The sequence below is a fragment of the Mesocricetus auratus genome, unplaced genomic scaffold (genome assembly GCF_017639785.1).
Source record: "Mesocricetus auratus isolate SY011 unplaced genomic scaffold, BCM_Maur_2.0 Super-Scaffold_100010, whole genome shotgun sequence".
Lineage (NCBI taxonomy): Eukaryota > Metazoa > Chordata > Mammalia > Rodentia > Cricetidae > Mesocricetus > Mesocricetus auratus.
In genome coordinates this window covers 28,467,420-28,491,825 of record NW_024429194.1, presented here as the reverse complement: position 1 = coordinate 28,491,825, position 24,406 = coordinate 28,467,420, and the positions used below count along the sequence as shown (strand labels likewise).

At 40.1% G+C, this 24,406-nt stretch overlaps 1 protein-coding gene across 15 annotated transcripts in view; it reads right to left on the bottom strand.

The window, feature by feature from the left end:
• Positions 1-24,406, bottom strand: part of Dock10 (dedicator of cytokinesis 10) — a 186,217-nt gene that overhangs the window by 84,936 nt on the left and 76,875 nt on the right. For all 15 annotated transcript variants that reach the window (XR_005879873.1, XR_005879874.1, XM_013122369.3 and 12 more), the window contains exons 4-11: positions 23,104-23,186; positions 15,572-15,644; positions 15,178-15,300; positions 14,808-14,942; positions 7,553-7,736; positions 5,733-5,818; positions 5,410-5,493; positions 5,139-5,294 (exon numbers count right to left, since the gene is read on the bottom strand). Coding sequence is in view for 13 of the 15 variants with exons in the window: in XM_013122369.3 (XP_012977823.2) it covers positions 5,139-5,294; positions 5,410-5,493; positions 5,733-5,818; positions 7,553-7,736; positions 14,808-14,942; positions 15,178-15,300; positions 15,572-15,644; positions 23,104-23,186 (924 nt within the window). In the remaining 2 variants the exon portion in view is untranslated. The remainder of the gene's footprint in view (positions 1-5,138; positions 5,295-5,409; positions 5,494-5,732; positions 5,819-7,552; positions 7,737-14,807; positions 14,943-15,177; positions 15,301-15,571; positions 15,645-23,103; positions 23,187-24,406) is intronic.

The following is a 24,406-nucleotide window of genomic DNA, read 5'->3' as shown; positions in this document are numbered from 1 at the left end:
ATCAGTACAGATTCCCACGAAATAGCAGCATTTAGAAAACAGAAAGAGGCCAAAGCAATCATAAAAGAGACTGAAAACTGGGCCAAGCCTCGACACTGGGAAGGGGCTGATGAAGACTGGCAAAGGGACTCTAACTGAGAAAGGTGGGGAGGACAATGGTATAGACTGGAAAGGGGAATACTGGGGGTCAAAAGACACAACGAGAAACCTGTGGGAATGGAGAAGGGGTGTCTGGGAGAAGGAACCAAAATAAAATACGTATGAAGAAACCATATGAAACCGTTACTTTGTAAGCTAATTAAAAATAAACACAGAATATTCAAAATAAAAATAGAGAACTAGAGAGTGGGAAATAGACATTTATTTCCTTCCTTCCTTCCGTCTGTCCTTCCTTTCTTTTTCTCCTCCCTCCTCCATTTCTCCCTTCCCTTCCTTTCCTTTGGTAGTGTTGAAGATCAAACCTATGGCTTCACACGCACTATGTAAATGCTGTACCATTAACCTCATACCACAACTCTGAAAAGACAAAACAAAACATGGTTCAAAATTCTTAAATGCTTCCAAACTATCATAGAAATAAATATTCAAGATATAAAGAATGTTTAACCAGAAAAGTGTTAAAATCGCATGAATTAAGGGGTGGGTGTGCAGGCCAATGTTGGGAGTGCTCACTTAGTATGTACATAGCCCTGGGTTCCATCCTTAGCAAGATAAAAAAAAGGAAGATAAAATAGCATGGGTTAAATTAGGCAAAAATGTATACGTAAATACATTTCATATTTATATACACACATTTCATACACATAGATACATGTATGTGCAATTAAATATACTAGATAAATGACCATGCATGTTATTTCATAGCCATGCAGTTAAGTAGGGGTTCTAAAAGATTGTCAACAAATAACATTTTACTTTGGTTTGTGCTACTTAATTTTGAATTGGAGTCTGCTGTCTGCCAATATGCTGTGAACAAGTAGGCTATACAAAGAACTGCATTCCAATTAGTGCACTGCAGCACAGACTCATGCTGTGACTCTCCTGTTCTCTGTCCTTTGAGATCTGTCATGTGACTAGCTTGTTACAGAGGTCCCGTTCAATCATTTGATGACAGCAATACCTGTGAACTCCCTCACTATTAGGGATGAAATTCCAAGTTTAACACAGTCTCTTTTGAGGCTGCAGTGGCAGCCTACTCGGTAAAGGGCTTGTTGAACAATCGTGAGGACCTGAGTTCACATCCTTGTTACCCACATAAAAGTCTGGACACGGGTGCATGCGTCTGTTATCCCAGTGCTGGAGAGGCAGAGTCAGGAAGGTCACTGGAGCTCATGGGCTAGCCAGTGTGGCTGAATCAATGAGCTCCAGAGGTAGTGAAAGACCCTGGCTCAAACAGTAAGGGGAAAGACTGCACCCAGCATTGACATCTGGCGCCCACACACATCTGTGGACTCCTCCGAGTGTGCATCCACACACAAGCATGTATACAGAACACACATCTACACACACTTAAACGTAAGTAGCAAGTAGAATTTTAATTTTGGTAATTTAATTTAATTTAGAAAAAAAATCTTCATTTGTGGTAGTTGTAGTGTGCTAACGCAGAAATAAAAAGAGATTAGTGCAGGTACACAAAACACTTTGGAGGTCAAGAAATAGAAATCGCTATTTTTTTCCTGAATTGTTGCATTTTGACTTTCATTCCCATTTGCTGAATGGAAATTAATCACCCCCATTAGTAACACATCAGAAATTACAGCTCCTGCGAGATTCCTATGCTGTTCCAATCTGCCTTCATGGCGAAAATGCCAAATCTTACTTTTTGAATGGCTGGCTTTACAGGATGGGTCTGTTTAGCAAAACATCTTCAGAGTTTGAGAAATTAAGTTGTAGGCTACTAATATTTAGGCTGATGAATTACTCTTGAAAATTCAGGCAGAGAAAAATGTAAATGTAGCTGCAATGAAACAGCTTTATTAGCTCAGATCGATGGGGTTTCAAAGAAATATCTCGTACCATGAAACCATCAGCTAGAATTTGGTGCTCTATTTGATTGACTGAAAAATTACACACTGTCAAAGTCTGCTGCCTCGCCATGAAGGAGCCTTTCATTGAATCTGTAGACACTCGTGTATGAAATGCAGCAGTTAGCTCTCCCGAAACGTGGAGAACTGATCTTTAAAACATGCTTATCAAAGTTAAGAATGATGTGGCTCCAGGGGCCATTAGTGGAAGAGTGACTCTGGATGAACACACAGAGCTTCCCCCAAATGATTCCAGTCAACAATAAACTGCCGCCAAATGAGGCTGCTCATTGATTCTGATGTGATCACTAACAAGTGATATGGAATTATTTTTTAAAAAAGAAAATTCCTGGCTTATTTTTTTAAACAATTTGCATCTACTGTAAGATTATTTAAAAACAATGCAGAAGCTCAAAACCAACTTAACCCCTTGGCCCGAGAGACAAGAAAGGACACCGAAAAGCCACTCTCAGGAGGTTGGTGGATGAGTCATTGTTTAAGAGCTCTGGCTGCTTTTGCAGATGACTCAATGTACACCTACACACACGCATACAAAACACCAATGCAATGAAGTGAAATGGAATAAAATGAAAAGAAAATGTTTCTAAAAGGATACTCAACATACACCTACACCCATGCATACAAAACACTAATGCAATGAAGTGAAATGGAATAAAAATTTAAAAAATGGAAATGTTTCAAAAAGGATACTCTGCTGAGACTTGAGTGAATAGAACCACGTAGCTTCTGAACGTGATCTACATGGAAAGCATCACGTGCCTTTGGCACTGGAAAGAAAAGCCCATTATCGCTGGGCGAGTGTTTGCAGGCTCACCAGAGGAGCACAGCTACTAGTGAGTCCCAGCTATCCTTCTATCATGGCAGGCTGTATCCTTTAGCCAAGTACCATGCTTTCAGGAGAGACACACACCGAGTGGTGGGGGACAATAGAGCTATCTTCCTCTCCAGTCAGATCATCCAAATCGATGCTGGTGATCAATGGGGAGGGGGTGAAGAAGGACAGAACAGATATTATCACAGCCCCATCACCCTCACATCCAAAAATAAGCCCATTTTCTTTGACTTTTGGTTTTCAAAATGTATTTTTAAGCTGCACTTAAGAATATATTGGATGAAAAACATAGATTTAAAATATTTATATTTTTAGTGTAGATCAATGTATGAAATGATAAAGTCCATTTATTTTTATGTAGTGTGCTGACTAAGTGGCTTTACAGTTTGGATCAAGTTTTCTTAAATTTCCAAATGGTTACAAGAACGAAGTTTTTTCGGCACTTTGCTTTGTTTTATGATCGACACGAAAGCATGGTCTGATCCCTTCTAATACCTTTTTCTACAGGAAAGCGCAGCTCTCTGCTGCCATACCTATCGGCTCCTCTCTAATTCATGTTTCACAGTCTGGACCATCACACACAATGGGCTTGTTCTGTCTCAGCCTTTTACTCCACATTTTCTGGTTTATCTTTCTTCCAACAGCAATTCCCCCTTAGTCTTTCGTTGGTGAATTTGCTTTACATTTAAATGTTTTATACCGATTCCCTTCTCTATGCACACAGAAGTTGTTAGGTGATTCCTCCCAGGCCAGTACCTAAGCTATATCTTCAGCTTTATAATTATGTTCATAGTCACCTCTTTGAGCTGAATGAATGTTCCATTGAACCAGGAACCTAGAACTTTCCATAGATTACTTATTTGAAGAGGTTGCTGTTACTGTACACCATTTACATAGAGGAGGATGAGGTTAGATATTTGACCACATGGCACAATTTCTAAGTTGAGAAACTATGGAATCTGATCCAAGCTGTCCATCTCAATAGATTCTCCTCATCAAATAGGATGTACGAAGTATGGACCTATCCTGTTACTACAGTAGCAGATAGGAGGCTTGAAGAGGACAGATGGGTGAAGGACAAAAGGTTAGGACATCTTCCGGAACTCGCTTCTGAGACCACCTGTGCCCCAACTCATCATGTGAGTTTCACTCATGATGGAGGCAGGTGTGGGGCTGTGTAGGGCTATGCTAGTGAACACCACCACTCCTGCCTTCTAAAGCACACATGACTTGTGTATCAAGTACATGAAAATAAAGTTTCTTTTCTGGGGTGGAGTGCAGCAGTTGAGACTGCATAGAAGTCAGAAAAGACTGCGTTGAAAGAGAATGAAAGAAAATACCCCAAACATTGACTGCGAACTGTGCCAATAGTGGTATGATGATTTACTTTCTTCTCTGCAGTTAGACGTTGGATTTTCTTTTCTTATGCATCTACCATCAGTTTAAAGTTGTTCACTATTCTGTTCCTACTAATAGGAGATTCTCAAGGGAGTTCCCTTAGTAGGAGAAGAAATTCTGTGTGGGTTTGATGTCCTATGTATTAGTTGTTTGCAAATGCAGCCAAGTACCTTGTGATACTGACCATTGTGTGGAACACCCACACTTTTTTCTAATGTTTATCTTATAGTTCTTTAGTTGGTTCATCATTTAGTCTTAGTCTAAGAAGGAATACGATGAAATACTAGAGTGGATTTGTTATCTGGTTTCCCTCCATGTGACAGCAAAACATAAATGTCAGTTTAAAAGCCATCTTGAATCGGGCATGGTGGTGTGCACCAGGCAGGCATCCTAAGAACCCGGAGAAGTTGAGCCAGGGTGATTGTGGGTTCTAGGCTAGCCTGAGGTACTCAGTAATGCCCTGTCTGCTGAAACTAAAGGCTGGAGATGTTGTTCATGAGAAGAGCACTTGCCCAGCACTTGTAAGGCCCCAAGTCCTACCTTTAGCACCACAACAAATAATTTCATCTTCACTATCACCAAACAGATAGAAACAACACTGGAGGAAACCACTATGCTGATTTTCTACAAAGAACACTGTCCATTTGTTGCTTCTTAAATATCTAAGTTAAAGGGAAGTGTTTATAGCAATATATGAAGAACTCTTCCTCAGAGCTTGTGTGCGTTTGCAATATGAGAAGTGTTAGCAAATAGATGCCCTGTACACTAGATGCTAAGTCCTGGGATTAGCAGGGGTAGAAAGGCTGGGCGAGGATGGAACAATGTAAATGGACTGGTTATATGATAGAATGAGAGGCACTTACATTGGTTACAGGATCGTTTTCATTCTCTGTAACACTTCCCTGAAGACTGAAGTTGAGTGCTCTACAGATGACCATGATTCTCTTGGCAGCTTTCTCTTCAAAGGGTTTGACCACAAACTCGTTTTCAAAAAGGTCCCTTTTTTGAAGCTTCAGGGTCTAAAAAAAGTTGGAATGTCTTAGTTAGCCAACCCTCATCATGAAAAAGGAAATTTTAAATTAAAGTCAAAAGTTATATGGGTCAACTTCATCTTTGCTCAGAATCCCAACTTACATCTATATCCGGGTCCAGTGAGAACAGATTCAGCCTGTCAATGTTCCTCATTGTTTTGACAGTTTCTTCAGTTTCTGTGAGGTACTGTGGAGAGACCCATGTTAGTCCCTGGTTTCTAAACTTCCCCATGTAGCCCCAGACACAACCACAAAGGCCAAGAAACAGCCCATTAGTTTTACTACTGTTAAGTCATCTACCAGGACTGGGCAAATCTTATAAAAACATATTTTTATTTTCAAGGGTTGTGTCATGTTAAATAAAAAGCATCAACATTTTTTTTCATGAAAGAAAAAAAATGTGTGTAAGTACATCAACTTCATTACTTTTGCAAAGTCGGCATGTAGGCTGTTCTCTGAAGAATCTGTTTCCTCTAGCGTACATTCACAAGTCACAGAATTATCCAATGGATCTTGAAAAGATAGACAAATGCAGTTTATTTAACAATATGAGTCACAGTTTTCCTCATCTATAGAAATATTGTGTTAGATTTCAAGAGTTTTCCTTTTGTGCTGTCTACAATACCCCAGACTTTGGGGAGTCAGGGGTTGGAAGTGAAACTTCCTGACCATCATTGTAGGATTCTATGATCCTTGCTATCATGCCATGCTATCCTTCTGTATCACTGAGAACTTAGCATCCTTAAGATGCTAACAGGATGTATAGGTTGTCTTTGTTCCCTTAAGTAATGCACAGTAAAATTCTCTCAAATATGTAAATATTTTTCTAATTTTCACTTTCAGGGCATCCTTTTAGAACCCATCTTTTAGCTTCAGCTACTTAAACTCTGCAGAGCACCAAAAACATGAGTACTCTATTTAACAATTTGAAGATAAATAAGTGACCATAAAAACACCTGCTATGGCCTATGGCAGTTGTGGGAAAACCGGCAAGTTTTCTTCCTTTTTCACTTTAGGGGACAGGACACTCATGCAAGTAGAATTTACTAATGGCTATGCTTCGGTTTCTAATTCACATTGTCTTAAGATTTCCTTTGGCAAACACTCACTGAGTCAGTGGTAGACAACCTCCCGTCTATATAGCTAAGAATTGACAGTTACACTTTTGCCGTTTTCTGTTTTCTTTCTTCCTTCTCTTTGTTTATAATGATTAGAATGTTATGAGGGAACTAGGCTGCAAAAAGAAAAAAACAGTGTGTGTGTGTTTGTGTGTGCCTGCACCTGTGTATGTGTGTAGGCCAGAGATCAATGTCAGTTGTCTTCCTCAGGTGCCTTCTGTCTTATATTTTTTATTGATTGGTTTTTTTATTTGCCAATTTCAGACATGCATGTAATGTGTTCTGATTATCCTCACCCCCTCTCTCTTATCTTACGTCCAATTGCTATCATACCACCATTACCAGTCCATTCCTCATATTCATGAGATTTTGAGACCCATTTAGTTTAACCAGGGTCATCTGTGACTAGAACTGCCTGTTGGTGCTACCCACCGTATTTTATGAGACAGGTTCTCTCACTGAACTCAGAGCTCATTGATATGGAAGGACAGGCTGTGCAGTGAGTTCCAGGGATGCCCCTGACTCTGCCTCCCCAGCACCTGGTTCATAGGTGCACACTGATGCACCCAACTTTTTACATGGGTGCTGATATCTGAACTCAGCACATCATGGTTGTATGGTAAGTATTTTAGCGACTGAACTAGTCTTCCAGCTTTCTTCTCTTGGTCCTATGAAAACACCATGACACACAATGTTGGAACTTTCATTTACTAGCTGAGCTCAAGACTGTGAAAATAGCATTAACGAAAAAAGATGCCTTGTAACTAAGAGGAAGTAAAACATGTTGTTCTTACAGAAAAATATGTTGTACTTATCAAATGTAATGGAAAGCCCAAATCCAAAATGCACCTTCTATAAGATCTTCCCATCAGAGATGTATATAATTTTGGTGTTATTAGGTCATGAGTTCCAACACTCTCTGTTGGGTGATATAGCTTCAAGTCCCTTCCAGTCAACCCACAATTGTATGAATAAGTGGCAACTGTAATGATTTGGTAAAAGCAAAGATCTGGGGTGAATGTCTTAGAACATGTAGCTCAAAGATGGAAGACAGCTACTAACATCCAGTGAACTAAGCATGCAAATCACACTTGGCCAGAGCAAAGAGATAATTTCCTGAGCTCTCACCCAGCCCCAGCTCGGCAAGCTCTGCACTCTTCCTTCCCTGGAGTGCTCCCTCCGGACTGATCTGCAGGATGCGGTTGAGTGTGTGGATCCACTCGTCCATATCAGACTCGGTTTCAGCTGCCAGCACAAAATAGGTCAGGTCGTTCATTTTCAACTCAAAGGCATATTTCCTCAGCCTGTTATTCTGTGGTATGAAAAGAAAGAACAAAACAATAAACCATGAGGCAGAGAGACATTTATGTGGTCTTGGGATTCCAAAATCTTTCCATCCAGGTGGGGGACCAAAAGAAAACCTTACAAAACATGACAGAGCTTTAGAGGAGTCCAGCCATTTGGTTTAGTTGTCAGAATGTTTCATACTAAAAATATTTTATTCCTCTTTTAGCTGATTGGACAGCATTTGGCTTGAAACTTTCATCTTTAGGCCTACATGTGAATATATTATAGCCTTCTTCAGATAACAACTTTGAGGCTCCGTTTTTACTTTGTCACCTAAATTCGATCTGTGACATATTAGTAACTTTTCTGACCCCATCACGTTTTAGAGACATCACCAAAGTACTAACGGGCTGCATGTATGTTGTCTTAGTACCCAGGGAACATTTCTTTCTTTGAATCTTCCTTGACCTTTTAGCATAGTTAACGCACCAGCTATCACTTTATTAAACCCCTGATATCCTGGACCTACACTCTCCCTGATTTTCTTTCCACCTTTGCATATTTCCTTGCTGGCCCTTCCCTCTTGCCATATCTTCAAACAAAACTCCTGACTCTGCTTTAAATTGTTTTCACTCTCATTGTCTACAGGCTCCAAATATCGTCCATACACAATGACACCCAAACCCACCTCCTCATTCTTCTTTAATTTCACATCTCTACACTGTATTTGGTGACCAACCAAGGCAGCCTTGCCATAGTTCCCAGGAATTACCCCTGTAACATCATTCTTGTAAAAATGAGCCCCATCCAGATGTTCTCCAGACACAGTGAACAGTCAAATCTCCACTGGAGATTATTAATTTTCCCTGCCTAGACATGGAGACAAAGGCTCTTGCTTTCTGAAGTATGCAAAATAAATTGGAAGCATATACTTCATTCTTTTTAATCTGCCTCGCCAAATATAAATATTCTTTAACCTTACTTTTGTGAGGGTTTGGATAGTTTTGCTGAATCCCAGATCTTATAACATTTCACACAGGGTCAAAACAGTCATAATTTACAAAGGAAACTAAGTGAGACAACTCTTCAAACTGGTATTTTAGCGAAGAAATTGTGAATGATTATGTGATTGAAGGAGTGGCCAAACAAATAGTGGAAAAATAGAACATTTTGTGGTGAATAGAGTTAAGACATGGGCTGATGTGCTGAATGGTTCTTTATATTGGGCAGTCACGGAAGTCCTTCCCCCAGAAAGTGGTGTATAACCTGAAATCTGTACAAGGAGGGGCTAAGGAGAAAGGGGGAACACACAAGAGCAGTTGTGAGTTTCATATTCCAACCAGAGATGAGAAATGTAAATTCTGAGTAATAGCATAGGATTCTAACCACAGCAAAAAGGCATGGGGAAGGGTCCTGCTACACTCCTTACCTGTGATCCCGCTATCACCTACCTACTGAGCTGGTCTGCGTGACCACTGTCACATCACATACTTAAAGGGCATTCATGATACAGGGAGTCACACCTTTTCTATGTGCAAGAGATTACACAGTGAGGCAACACATATGCCTTGAGATGATCTAAATTCCAGGTCATGAAGAAGGAAGAGCTAGCAATAAGGTTTACTGTGGTTCTAAGCATGACCAAATGCTCTCTCGTCAAGTCTTCCAAGGACCTCATTGCTTTTCCTTCTATATCATGGCCTAGGGTTATTTGTTTTGTAATGGCTCACAGGTCTGGCTCTCCAACATTTTTGCAAGTCCCATGTGTAGAAGCTTAACATTTTACCTTTGTCATTTAGTGCAGTGATGGTTTACTGCCACAAGAGAGGGGTCTGCTATGCTGATACTTTGTTGTGGGCAAAGCTCTACTTGGTCTCTGGGCTTGCAGAATGGGGGAGATAAATGTTAAACACCTAGCCCTAGAAAAATTAAATTGGAAAATAAGCATACTTAAACTTTGTATAGATGTTTTGAAAAGAGATACTACACTCTGTAAGAACACAGAATAGAATTATTTGGGCAAAACAAGGTAATTGCTAAGATTTGCATTTTGAAAGCAATTTAAACATGATGAGAACACAAACAGAAAGACAGCAGCCTCAAACTTAGTATGCAAAGTGAACATCTAGGGAGCTTAAGAATGCAAAGCCCTAGATGCTCTCCTTGGGAGGAGTGGGCAGACTCCCTCCATCCACCCCCACGGTGCCCTTCTGGTCAACTGTGGTCTGTAACACTGCCCGAGACACTCATGAAACAGAGGCTCTACAGGCAAAGACAATGGGATGGGGTTGGAAAGAAGTTTCTTTATTAAGATTCTGATTGCTTCACAGGACAAGAGAAATATAACTGGACACCCAGGAAAAAACTAGGGATGTCCAGAGTGTGGGTCATAACTTGGATGCTGTCAAGCTCTGAATATAGCACAATGCAAACAAATCTTAGTTTTGAAATTCAATACTGTGGAAGCTACTGACTGGGAGTAACATGGTCTTTCAGTAAAACTACACCACATGCTTCTTCTGGGTCAGAATTAAAAGTGGGTCCACCCACAGTTTGCGTTGAAACTCAGTTTTAGAAGTAAGACTTGATTTTCTAAATTGCATTCCGAACTTAGGATGAGTTGAATATAGGTGCCAATGTTTTAATAATTCAAAAGCATTATTTAAAATATGTATCTTTTAAAAATTTCATCGAAGTGTAACAAGCTTTTGTTTCACAAAACAGTATACTTCTAAGTGAAATGGTCATTGTGCTTGTGTTTCCGAGAGACAGAGCTATCTGCAGTGTATAGCAGTTTCTGGGGAGGCAAGTGACAATGCTGGAGGAATGCCTATGCTGGGGACACTTTCTGATATCACTATCTGCATTGCCAAAGATAACCACACACAGAGCAGACAAAAAGGAAAAACAAACGTGGGAAATCAATAAGGTACTTGAATAATCCTGGCATGCAATTGTCATTGAAACAGTAAGCAAGAGGTAATGACAATTTCTATACTCAGTTTCCTCCTTTACTCTGTCCTCTGTGGTTGATACAAGGCTTTGCCTAGTTAAGAGGACATGGCTTCATGAATGGCAGGGAACGCAGCATGGTCTATGGCTATGTAACATGCTTGGTGGGTGGTGACAGACAGCCTGTAGCACATTATTCTCTTCACCTGGAAACGATCCAATTATTTAGACCTTAAGGAACATACAAATATCAATGGATGACTCAGTGTTAAAGAGGGAGCTTACCCAAACTAAGTGATCCATTATGCCTGCTCTGCTACTCGAATTGTTTATAGAATTTTATAGGAAGCAAAAGAGAATGATCAATCACAAGACATCCCACCCAGTCTCGTGATGCTGGTGGCACCCATCCATCTCATCTTGTATCTGTTAATTCAGGAAACAGAAGGCTACCAAGTACTTTCTTTGTGTTAATTACACAGCATTAGCAAATATTCAGGCAAAGTGCTTTTTCTCACTAAACTTGCACTCTGCTTTCCTTCCTCCCTCCCTCCTTCCCTCCCTCCCTTCCTTCCTTCCTTCCTTCTGCATGTGTGTTATGCACATGTTTGTGTGTGATAGTGCACGTGCACTTATGTGCTTATGTGTAGAGGCCAAAGGTTAATGTCAGTGTCTTCCATTGTTCTTCACTTTAGTTTTTGAGTTAGGGTCTCTAACTGAATTTGGAAATTCTCCACTCAGGCTGGCTGGTCAATGAACTTCAAGGATCTGCCTATTTCTACGTTGCAGACTCAGGATTACTGATCTGTGCAGCTTCATCTGACTTTTCCATGGGTTTCTGGGAATCTTAACTCAGGACCTCCTCAATTTTTTTCAGCAATCATATACTGAGTTATCTCCCCAAACTCCTAAATTTACCTCCTAATTGGGTGTCAGTAAACAAATAGGCAGACATATGTGTGAATAGAATATACTGTGAAATAATAGATCATTGCTGTTATAATGGGGCATTGTGCAGTGATAAATATTATTTCATCACTGCATACATTGTGAAGACTTAATGCCTTATATATTCCACTTATTTTTCTATTTATTCTCCCCATAGGCTGGAACCTCTTTCAAGACAGAAACCACAGCTCTTTCTCTATCTGGTTTTTCCAATGAACTGTGCACACTTTCTAGGTATGTATATACTTGATGAGAGAAATCCTAAATCTCACTGCTTTAAACTGTGCATGAGCATATCACTGTGAATTTCTCTGACCACATGGCTTATATAGGATGGAGTATATAAGTGGGTATGCTCATTTTATGTGTTGTAAGCACAGTATTCCATAGACATCCTCCACCTTGTATCTAATTTTGCTACTTATTAATTCTATGGCTTGCAAAAGCCACATTATCTCTTGGTTTCATTCTGGTAAACAGGACAATAGTAATGCATACTCCATCAACTATTGCAAAAACTTTATTAAACTGATAAGGTTTTAAATACCTTTCTGGTTGTTACTATAATGGGAAACAAAACTATTCAGAGCCAGAACTTGTTATTGGGAAGTGAGTGAGCCATATATGGCTTTAGATCCATTTTCTTCCAAAATTATACTCCTCCCATGTGACTACATTTAGATGGGCATGTATACACCATTTTCTACTGTTTAAGGTACCCCTGAATCTTATACTCAGCCTTAGTTCACTCATGAAATGGGTTGTCTTAACCTGCAGAAAAATTCCAGCCTTTAGTCAAACACATGAGGACGTTTTTTAAAGATTCCATATCCATGTGTTGGCAGGTGCCACGCCACCACCAACTTGAATCACTGTGATAAGTTTTTAACTATTAGCACTATTGAGATGAGACCTCAGATAAATGGAATTCTTGGTCCATTTGTTTTCTTCTATAGTGGAAAAACCTGAAATGTAGGGATGAATAGATGGATAAGCTGGATTAAACAAATGACTGACTGAAAAAAAAACCCTGAAGGGTCAATATTGGATAACCCACACAAAAATATTCTCTAGTTCCAGGATAAACCTGGGTCAGCAAAAGTGGTAGGATCTGCTCCAGATTGACCAATAATACTGATCTAATGCTCTTTGTTGACAGTTTTTAAGAAATGAAAAAGAAAAAAAGAAACATTGTTAGTTTGTTGTTCTTGCTGTTTGTATGCTTGTTACCAAAACTTGAGAACCTGGCATTCATAAACATCAGTAAATGCTTCTGAAAACTAATTGGCATTTCCCTCTCCTTGAGGTCACCCTTGTAGTGTGTGTCTCACAATTCCAATAATTATTCTTGGAATAATGATTCCAAATGAGGCAAACTAAAATGCTGTGTTCACTAAAGGATTTTTATAAACTTGAACTCCCAAAGAATCCCAGAAGTTAGGTAGCATTTACTGAGACAAAGACTTTGTTCTTTTTTTTTTTTAATTCAAGAAAAACTGGCAAGGATCCTTGACAAAACAGATCTGACTCATCCTGGTTATTCATTTGTTCTGTGCTTTTGTCTATGTGTGATTCATCTTCAGGCACAAAATGTGCTTGAGATCTTACTAGACTAATGGTTAAAATTCACATGATTTCTCTTGCACTCTCCTTGCTAGGTATAAAAATGTGTAAGCCAGAAAGAGCTGTGATGTAAGAACTGGGACTAACGTCCCCCAAAGAGACTGACCTCAGTTAACTGGAGGCCCCTGCTTTGAAAAAGGAAAGGACTTGGGAAAGGTCTTGATAAGTTCACGGCTATTTAAAGAATTGATGAACTCTTTAGAAGATACATAAATAGCCGGGTGGTGGTGACACACACCTTTAATCCCAGCACTCAGGAGGCAGAGGCAGGCGGATCTCTATGAGTTCAAGGCCAGTCTAGCCTACAGAGCAGCGAGTTCCAGGACAGCCAGAGCTACACAGAGAAACCCTATCTCGAAAAACCAATAATAATAAAAAGACACATATAAAAATCCATCTTGAGGAATCCTAAAGATTCAGGTCTATCTTTATCTGTCTATCCTCTGTTCTGACACCTCAGAGGAAGATCTCAGATGTGAAGATCAGTTTGGGATGTTTGGAGCTAGGAGAGTTACCACTCTTCTGCATCCCTAGAACCTCCCAGTACTGTCATTCACATCTCCATTTGTCCTCTAGGGATGCTGAGTAACAGCAAGTCTTGCTCTGATGCCACAATGAGAATGTTCTACTGTCACAGTGAACATGCTCTGATGTCACAGTGCTCATGTTCTGATGTCACAGTGAACATGTTGCTGTGATGTCACAGTGATCATCTCCCTCTGATGTAACAGTGAGGATGTCACTCTGATGCCACAGTGGTCATGTGTTTTGATGTCACAATGATTATGTCCCTCGGATGTTACAGTGATAATGTCTCTCTGATGTCACAGGGAGCCTGTTGCTCTGATGTTATGGAGAACACATTGGTCTGATGCCAGTCTCTGACATTTACAGGAAAGTGACTCTCCCATGCTTCAACACAATTCCAAGCATAAGACAGGCACTCAGTAAGGTACTGGATGAATGGGTGAGTTAGTGAATAAAGATAAGCATGCATTGACATAGTTAGGGGTCAGTTTAAGGAAGGCAAATCACAATTTACTAGGCCATTTTTCTACAATTGAATGTCTTTTTTCCAAAACTGTGAACTATAATAGGGCAACCAGATGCTTCCAAAGCCTGCACATTTACCTCAGTTTTATGGATGAGAAACCTAAGGTAAGAGCTTGAGTGATACGTGAGCAGGCGTTTTGAAAAGAGACAAAATAATTACAAAGAAATAAACAGAAAGGAGACTAAAAGATCGATGGAAAAAAGACTGGGAAGGACTAGTGAATACTAAGTCCTGAGGAATAAGCAAGTCTGAGATGTTTATTTCAAGAAAAAGAAGAAAAAGACCCTTATCTACAGCCTAGAAAAAACACTGAATTAATGAAATTCCTGGGGGAGACACATCAGTCACATGGCTTAAAATATGTACTTCACAAATGCTTTTCTCTTTATAACCATGTAATAAAGTCAATGAATACACGCAGCACTTTTCTTTGACTTATACAGATATATTGTAGATATTTGGTGCATGCACCATGCAACAAGAAAAAAAGCTGCCATGGGGAAGAGGGATTGCACTCACCTGTACCACGCCTGTGCAGGAATCCAAAAAGATGCAGCCTTTGGGTTCTTTGGATATCTTTTCATCTTTGTAAAAGTTCATAATGTAGGAGTTGTCTGGCAACTGAGTCAGCTGGAAGTAACGCTTTTTGAATGACTGAATAAAAGACAGAAGGAGGGAATTTGAATTTTATTATTCAGTTACCCAGCACAGTGATAAGTCTTCAAAGGTCTTCAGCAGGGCACCGCTCTAGAGTGGAGCCTGACTTGTGCATAAATAAAATATTATAGGAAGCATAAACATCATGCTAATGGCTCCTCTCCATGCTGTGACCCAAGAAGGGATAGGAAGAAAGGGGACAGAGCAGGGATGAGTTTGGATGTGTCCTTACCCGAACAGTGACAGTGTTGTTCACAGTGCTGTTAAAATTCCCCTTGTAAAGCCAGCCAGACTTGAACACACCAGTACCTCCAGCTCCCCCACCGCCCTTGGAAGATGAGTGGGATGTTGTGTCCTGCGAGGAAAGCCATCATTAGCATTGCAGCCATGCTTGTGGAGCCCTGTTTTTAGACACGTGGCACTTAAAAACAGGACTCCTTTTCCTCTTTGACTCATCTGCAGTAATCATATTCAGTGTCAAGACAAGCATGATTCATTTTTGCCTAAAAGCCCCCAACACAACCAGCCCCTCCTGCTCATGGAAAACAGATTGCAAAGAAACCATTGCAGGCAGGGAACTAATTGGCCCAGGGCTTTTAAACCTGTGACACAAAACAATCACTTACTTCATCCTTATCAGCATCTTCATGGTCAACCTCAAAAGAGTGTGAAGGAAGTTTCTCTGGCTTGTGTTCTGCTCTGATATTTCAAAACGGGAAAAAAAGTCCGGTTAGTCATTTGATATCTTTTTTTTTTCTGTTCCCAAGATCACAATGACTCCACTAACATGGATTCAACCCTTTTATGCTTTATAACCTTAAAAATCCTGGGGTTCTTTTTCTCCAGGAAGTTAACTCCCCTTACATCATTGTATCTTACTTATCTCTACTAAGTACATATTTTAAATCGTGGAGTCATTATAGACATAAATTTTTACATATCTTCTTGTATTGAAGGAGAGCAAGGAGGATGGACAGAGGGTTCTGTCTTCCCTCCCCTGCATTCTGAAGCAGAATAGTAAGTGAAGACACCTGTGTTGGCTTTTCTGGGTCACCTGTACGTGACATGGACAAAGCTGCAGGATGGCTGCCTAAGCAGCTTCAGGCATGGAACGACTTGGTTCCTGAGAGACAGCCTGTGTTTTGGCCCTCAGGTTGTGTCATGCTCCTGTGGCAGACACTCAGAAGGCCATACAAATGGAGCTACTGTGTCTGTACATATGGCGCGCACCCTCTGGCATCTCTGCAGTTTGAGCTGTGGCATGATTGGTCTCCCCAGAGGAGCCAGCCAGCACACCTGGCTTTATGTCTGAAGTAAGTCTCCCTTGGCACAAGTTTGTGTCATGATGAATGACAGGAAGAAGCCAGACTCTCCATTCAAAGTTTAGGCTTTCTTCGAGAGCCAGCCCCTCGCCCCTTTAAGGCATAATGTTTCATATGCAGACATTTCAGATAATGTTTTGAGATGACCCATCCTGTGGAATCTGAATCTGACTGTGAGAAAAGAAGACCAGAGGAGAATCTGTTGGTCCCATCACAAACCCGTTCCTGAGCTAGCAGTGCTCCTGAGAGAAAGGGAGAGGACTAAAGGCTTCTTACACTCCAGTTCCTTCTCTGCATTCTCACAGGATACTCCCTAATGGATGTAAAGTGCTCTTTCATCCTCGCTCTAAAGGACACCCCCATTGCCTACTTCCCAGTGGACCATGGGAAGTTGTAGCACGGAAGAAAACCCTGTTCATTGTTAAGCATTGTCTATTTCTTAAAAGCTTGTCAAAACTAGAAAATGTTTATATCCATCACCTTTGCCTGCCCCTGACCATTTTCCGTCACTGGGTCATGATAGCTCCTGTGATGAACACAGGACTTGGGATTCAGTGTTAAGGATGCAATGTGGAATCTTCTGTGTTTTTGTTCCAATTTTCTTCCCTACTTTTTGCTTGCTTGTGACCTTGGTAAAATCTCAAGACCTGCCATCAGTACTTGCAAGTGGCGATTATTGTCTTTCTCAACAGTCAGACGTGGGAAGGGAAGCTGTAGTCGAAAGTGGCATCTCAAGGCTGTCCCCTTGGGCCAGGAGATGGTCCAGTGGGGAAAGTGCTTGCTATGCAAGCCTGAGGACCTGAATTCCAATTCCCTGCACCCATGTCAAAGCCAGAGGTGTTCTGTGTGAATGGAATCGGTAGGGGTAGGGTGGGAGACAGGAAATTCCTAGGGGTTAACTGCCAGATTCACTGAGGGAACCTGTCTCAAAAAATAAGGCTGAAAATGATAGAGTAACACACTTGATGTTAACCTCACTGAGTCTACATGTTCATACAGAGAAGAATGCACCTGCTGGCGCACCCGCCCTGCTCCCCACCCCACAGGGGAGGTTATCTCCTCTTCAAGTCTGGAACATACTAGGTATTCAAAACATAGCTGTTAATAGATACGAATGACTTATATAGTTACATATACCCAAGTTATTTCAAATAGAAAAACGATAACATATAATGCAACATTCCCCACCCATGGCATATTGACAAGTTAGAAGATGTTTAAAAGCACAGACCGAAGTTTTGTACTCAAGCTTAAATATGCGCGGGATATTGTTCTTTGCCTAGTCACATGTGTGTATGATCAGACTTTCTCACACAATACCGGGATCCAGACTTGTCTAATCTTGCTGTTTTATAGTGATAAAAATAAAGACCCCAAGGGTCACTTATAAAAACACACAGGAGATGGGGCTGGAGGATGTAGCTTGAATTTATTTTATCAGCTAAGATGACTTCAAGTCATCACAGAAGACATATCAGGAAGAATATAGCCATTTGAAAAAAATCTTTGTTTTTCTTTGCAGAGCCTCAGGGATATTCCACCTCATCTATGCTAATTGTCAGAATGCTGTTAACTTGTTCTCCTCCCTATGGTCATGTTCACCTTCCAGGGAAGGCATAGCAAGAAGTCTTTATAGTATTGCCTTAGGACCATTGGGAAATTCTTCCCACACCATTCCTTTTCTCCATAATAGCATATGATACTCCTTGAACAAGAAACAACTCTTTCCACATTTTTATTTGATTGACAAGATAAAGTCTTCGAAAACAACTATTTTCTTTTCTCCCTCTCATGAGAGGTGACATGTCTTCTGAGTTTCATGGGCAATTTCAAATGGCCCATTTTGGAGCAATTGCTTGAAGTGTGTTGTCTGAAATATGCGCGTTACGGGGTTTTGAAACTGATGCTATGGCAGTAAAGGGAAAGCGAAAGAAAGTTCCATGTTAACTGATCACACACATGCTTTTGTAATCTGCAGAGGGAGTTCTATTAAGAGCTATCACCACAAATATGATGATGATGATGCGAAGTGATTCATTTCTTAATCAGCTAGACTCGACTATTCCACAATGCCACTCTATTTCAAAGCATCATTTTGCACATGATAGGAACATATAATGCAATCTCCATATTACAGTGAAGAAAAAAAGTATATGAACCTCAAGTCCAGCCAGAAAGTGTTTGGTTAATCCCATAATGTTCTTGCCATTATGTGCCAGTGACCATATACTGCCAGACCAGTCATTACAATAAGTCACAGGGTTCATGACTTGGCAAGGTTGATGATTGCTTTTTTCATCTGGTAGCATACATAGCACCTTCCAGTGTTAGGAGTGCTAGGAAGCGAGGATGATGCTTCCATGTCAGAATAAACTTGTTTCTCCATGTTTTTGACTGTAATATGTGGAATCTTCAGCACTAAGACTTAACCATCAGGTTCTGGAGGATACCACGAACAATGGAAACGATCTGGACAAGTCTTACAAGACACGTCCATTGGTGCAACAGTGATGTGACAGTTGTGGGATTGTTCAACCACTTTTTAAATTGAATTTAAGGGCTGTTCCTAATGACAAAGCCTGTACTGGACATCATTGTTGATAACTTGTGGCTACATAGGGTATAGACCTTAGAGGAGATAGTATTACTATTATTTTGCTAAATGGACTGTAGGAGCCAGGATGGTCAAGTTTACCACAAGGGTACCCACAGAAACAACTAACCTGGGCTCACAGGAGCTCATAGATTCTGGACCAACAGCCAGGGAGCCTGTCTGGGACTGACCTAGGTCTGCTATATATGTGTGACAGTTATGTAATTTGGTCTATTTTGGGGACTCCTAGGGCCTGTCCCTAATGTTTGAGCTGGCTCTTGGGAACCTGTTCCCTATATTGGGTTGCCTCTCCCAGTCTTAATACAAATGGAGGAGCTTAGTCCTGCCTCAACTTGATATGCAATGCTTTGTTGACACCCATGGGACACCTGCTCCTTTCTGAACAGAGGCAGAAGAGGAGTGGATGGGGTGGGGTGGTGAGAGAGGGGAGACAAGGGGAAGGAAAAGGGAGGAGAGGAGGGAGGGGAAACTGTAGACAGGATGTAAAAGAAATGAAACAATTGAATTAATACAAAAAGAAAAAAAAAGATTGTATCTCTGTTAATTGCCTTCAAAAATTCAACCTGAAGGAACATTGGGCAGTCTCTAAGGACCTTTGGAATCTCAAGATAAAAGACTGGCCAGGGACTTCATATCTTAAGTTTGAATACAGTGTGCGTAATTATTTACAGGGAATCTTATTTTTCTCTTCCTTTTATTGTCCCAAGAAGGATCGTGGCAATACTTGAGTGCCCCTTCAGTTATTATTTATGAACTTAGTGTTCACATTTCCCATGTAAAATGCAACAACAGTTCTAGTTCTATATGGTTAACATGAGAGAATGTATGTACCACACTTAATATATTCCAACATACTATCAACAATGAGCAAATATTTTTTAAACTATTTAAATTTTTTTCTGTTATATTTGAGACAGGCTTATAGTAACCTGGATTGGCCTTGAATATGCTATATAGACAAAAATAATTTTGAGATCCTAATTCTTCTGTCCCCACCTCTTGAGTGTTCAGTATACACTACCTTGTTCAGCTTCTTTTTAAAAATAGAAATCATTTTTGTCCTTGGTTAGCCCAGGTGAGCTGGTCATCTTGATTTGATCTTCTGCCAACAAATGCCCTTGGGAAATATTCTTGCTCAGATCAACTGTGGTAAAACTTTTTGGCTTTGTTTTATGTTGTGAATCTCTGTATTTTATCAATGTTCTAATGAAATCAGTGTCAGCATACATTTTTATGTCATTTGAATCTTTCAGGAACTCCAAGTTCAGTGTTGACTCTGTGAAGGCTGAGGCTTTACATTCTGGTAAAAATAATGGCTCTCTCTAGTTTGCCTTTTAGAACACATACTTGAAAACACGCAGGTTCTTAAGAGTTAAACTTAGTATGCCATCAAATTTAAAGAATATATGTCACTTCTTCGTTTTTTTTTTTACTTTTTCCATAATTTCATATTTTAAAATTTTGTTTTGCAGTTTTAGCAACTTATAAAAAAGAAATGATCAGCTTAAATTGGTAGCAGACATAGGAGAGTTCTTCTAATCCAGGAGGTAGGAAAATGATTTACTTTTAACAGCCTCACAAGGCCTAAGTAAATTAATCTGTTTCCAGTACTGACCTAAACATGCAGTCTTTAGGGAGCAGTTCCTAGCTTTGCAAAAATCATTAAAAAATAATTCTACTATGCAATGTTGAAGTATTCATTATTCTGGGGCATATACTACGGGATTCTACTCTAGAACTTATTTTTTATGATAGAATGTATTTTATGTGAATATAATGAAAGTAAGTTAAAATTTCCTACTTTGTGGCAAACTTTCCTGTTCTTAATATCTGCTTCCATATATTTAGGCAACATGAATGGAATTCTCAATATATTTCAGTCATTTTCTCTTACCATGTTGGAGATGTGTCTACACACATGAAAAACCTAACTCAATAACCACGCCCAGAATCTCTCCTTGGTTGACATGCCCTCGGTATCCTTTAATAGAGGGACAACTCTGTGAGCCTGAGATACTGTTTGCTTCCTTTATGACATCATGACAATAATATCAGATAATATTTGGTAGTTAAAGTTACTTGAAGTGCTCCATGTATCTAAGAGAGTAGAAAAATTTTTACTCAAAGGGGAAGGGCCAGAGGAGATCACTGACCAGGCAGAGCAATTGTTACACAAGCATAAATATTAAAATTTGGATCCCCAGCATCCTTGGAAATGCTGGGTGGGCATGGTAGCCCACCCACAACTTCAGAGTTAAGAACGAAGACATTAGGGAGATCCCAAGAACAAGATGTCTAGGGAGACTAGCCACATTGACAAACTCTAGATCAACTGAGAGATCTTGCTATGAGTGAGATAAAGATCAATCAAGGCAACTCCCAACGCCAGCTTCAGGTGCACTAACACACACACAAACATACATGGGCACTGTACAGACAACATGCAAAAAATAATGGGAGTTGAATGTGGCTGCCTCAGTCCTGTTTTTTTAACACCTGGTTTTTCAAGCATGGCTATAGCTTCCAAGTTATGACTGATCCTCAGAGTTGTTCTTAGAAAGAGGGAGAGCAGATGGCAGAAAACAATTTGATTTTCACTCGCACCTACAGGAAGTGTGTGACTAACACCCAGACATCTTGAATGTCATCATTACTTAAGATACCCCAGGGTGTGACAGGACTTTCCCAAGAGAAGTTACAAGAGATTATCATTAAGTAGTCCCGAGTTTTACAAAATGCTTAGAAATCTGTAGGAGTTAAGGCACAGGGCTTTCTTTGAAAACAGACTTCCTGTTTTGGTGAAGCATTAGCTTGCTCTTCACAGTAAGACAACATCTGAAGAAAAAAAAACTTCCTCCTCTCCTTTCTCTTCTATGTCACTCCTCCAAATGTAGGCCAAGTGATTTCTAAAAGACATTACACCCTTGTGGACATTTCTCAAGACTTCTCTCATAGTGAGGATAAAATCCAATCTCTCTTCTAGTGTTCACAAGGCCCTTGGATTCTTTTTGCTACGCTCTTCCAGCTTCCCAGCCTCTCATTCTGCTCAAGTGATCATCTCAACTTTGGTCTCAGGACCTTTGCCTTTGTCTCCTCCCACCGTACCCCACTCCCAGAGGCTTTTTCCTGAGATCACAGCACTGGTAGCTTCAGTCCCTTAAGACTCAGTCCCTTCTAAGAGCCATTCAAAAACCCCCCTTACAGAGTCTGCCTCAGGAAGTGAGACAGCACTTACTTGCAAGTATCCTAGTTTGGAAAGATTTTCCTGGGGACAGAAAATATTGCAAAGCAGAGCTGAATTTTGTGGCATGGACAAAACAAAAATAAAAACAAACAAAAAACCAAACTTGACCCAGTGTGCATCATTTGAGGTGAGTATAAGTAGACACTGAACTATTGATAATCTTTTGTTGTTTTTTCCTGAAGTATTTGTGTCTTTGTATGATGTTTATTTGATGAACCAATGAGTTGAGAGTTACTAGTTTAAAGCAGTTTATTTTATTTTTCTATTTTCAGTAACTCCATCCCCATTTTGGAATGTTGAGCATTAAATTAATTTTCCATAGTACTATCCTGAAGAGGATTCAACAAGGAAATTTCCTGCTCTTTGAAGGACTTTATTTCAGTAGGGGAAACAATAAATAAACATTGTAGTTTAGGTGAGAAGCCGAGACTCTGGAGTGATGCTTGAGGAGAAGTGAACAGAGTGACCTTCCTAAAGGTTTTTTGGTCCAAAGTGTCAGGGGCAATTTAGGCATTGAGTTTCTGTTTTTGTCTTTTTAGATATATGCCCTTCTGTAGAATCCATTTGCATGCTTTTTGACATCCCACAGCAAGAGTACATAAAGCAAGTGGTGGGTACCAATTCTGTGTGGGATTTGGTCAGAAGTCCTCTGAACCATGTTGGCCTTTCCCAGTGCCACCATTGAAAAGGCAGCCCATCGATGAATGATTCAAGGATGAGCAAATGCTCAAATTGCAATGAAGCATCAAATTAGGGAAGACAGAGTCTCATTCCAAACTCTTATTATAACAACAGAACTATTATGTTGTCGATCAAAATGTTCTGTATATTGACTCATAAATTTTGTAAAATGTACCTTGACACAAAATAAACACACTTGTGTTCATAAACAATGTTGGAGCTTGCAAAGTAGCGATTTTTTAACATATGCAAAAAAGCCCACACAGTCTTTATAATAAACAGATGACACATTCTTACCGGGGTAACTGTCGAATGTCTCCAGAATACTGTTCATATTTGTAGTTTACTACATACCACTGGGAACTGTAGAATTTACAAGCCTGAAACAAACAAAAAAGACAGTTGTAAAACTTGTCATTAAAGTCATCTGTGCTGGCAAAATGTTCTCATGATCACAGGCAGGCACAGAGGTAGCCATGGTAGCCACTTCAAGGTAGATAAGAGTGCTGGCCTTCATAGCCATCAGACATCCTCCAATGTCATGGAACTCTCCAGACTCCTGGAGGAGGAACTGTTTACCACAGTTATTTGTTTCACCTCATCACAAGGGAACCAAATGTATCATTGTTGAATCAGAGCAGATGTTCTTTAGTGTACCTTGTCATCTTGCCCATCATTTGATGGTTCACCGTCATGAAGGGTATTTTTCTTTGTATGTAGCCCTGTCATGGTTTAGTCTCTTTCTTTCCTTATTCTGCTTTAGCAACTGAACTATTTCTTCTGCTCCTCTAGTGCTACCGCCTTGTCGACACAGCCTATAGCTGGCTTTTCAACTTTATCTCAAAACTTTGCCACGATTATTCTGAGTTTTAAAGAATGTTAATAAAAGATCATTGAGAATTGTGTTGAAAATGAAGCTAATGAATTATGTGATAACTGATGTTGTGGGGTATTTTATTCACACCCTCACACTCCTGAGACTGACAATAAAGCTTACTTTGAATCAGAGGGTGGAGGTAGCTAGTAGTTGACCAAAATTAGCCATAGAGATTTTAGAGGGTCAATGACATATAGAGAAACACAGGAGTAGGGAGGGGTTTAGGAAGATTCTTGGCCTTTTGGATGGAGGAAGGAGAAAGAGAAGAGGTTACTGGTAGCTAGCTTCTTGGCTGCTTCTCTGATCACTCAGATTCTTACCCAAATAGTATAAAATAAATCTGAAGTGTTTATCTAATTACTATTTGTGCATTGTGTGCATATGTATACAGGTGTGCATTTGTTTATGGAGGCCAGATGTGTATTTGAGGATTATTGTTCTCCACTGTTTCTTTTGAGACAGGGTCTACTGAATCTGGAACTCACTAACTAGGCTACACTAGCACGTCAGTGAATTTCAAGGATCCTCGGGTTTCTGTCTGCCTGGCATCACCCCTAGTTTTAGGATTACGGATACACTCCACTAGGCCTAGAATTGTATATGGGTACTGAAGACATGAAGCCAAGTCCTAATACTTTGGTCCAGATACTCTACTGACTGTACTACTGATTTATACTACTTATGGACATAAAATATTTTCCAAACATACCATATAGCTTATTG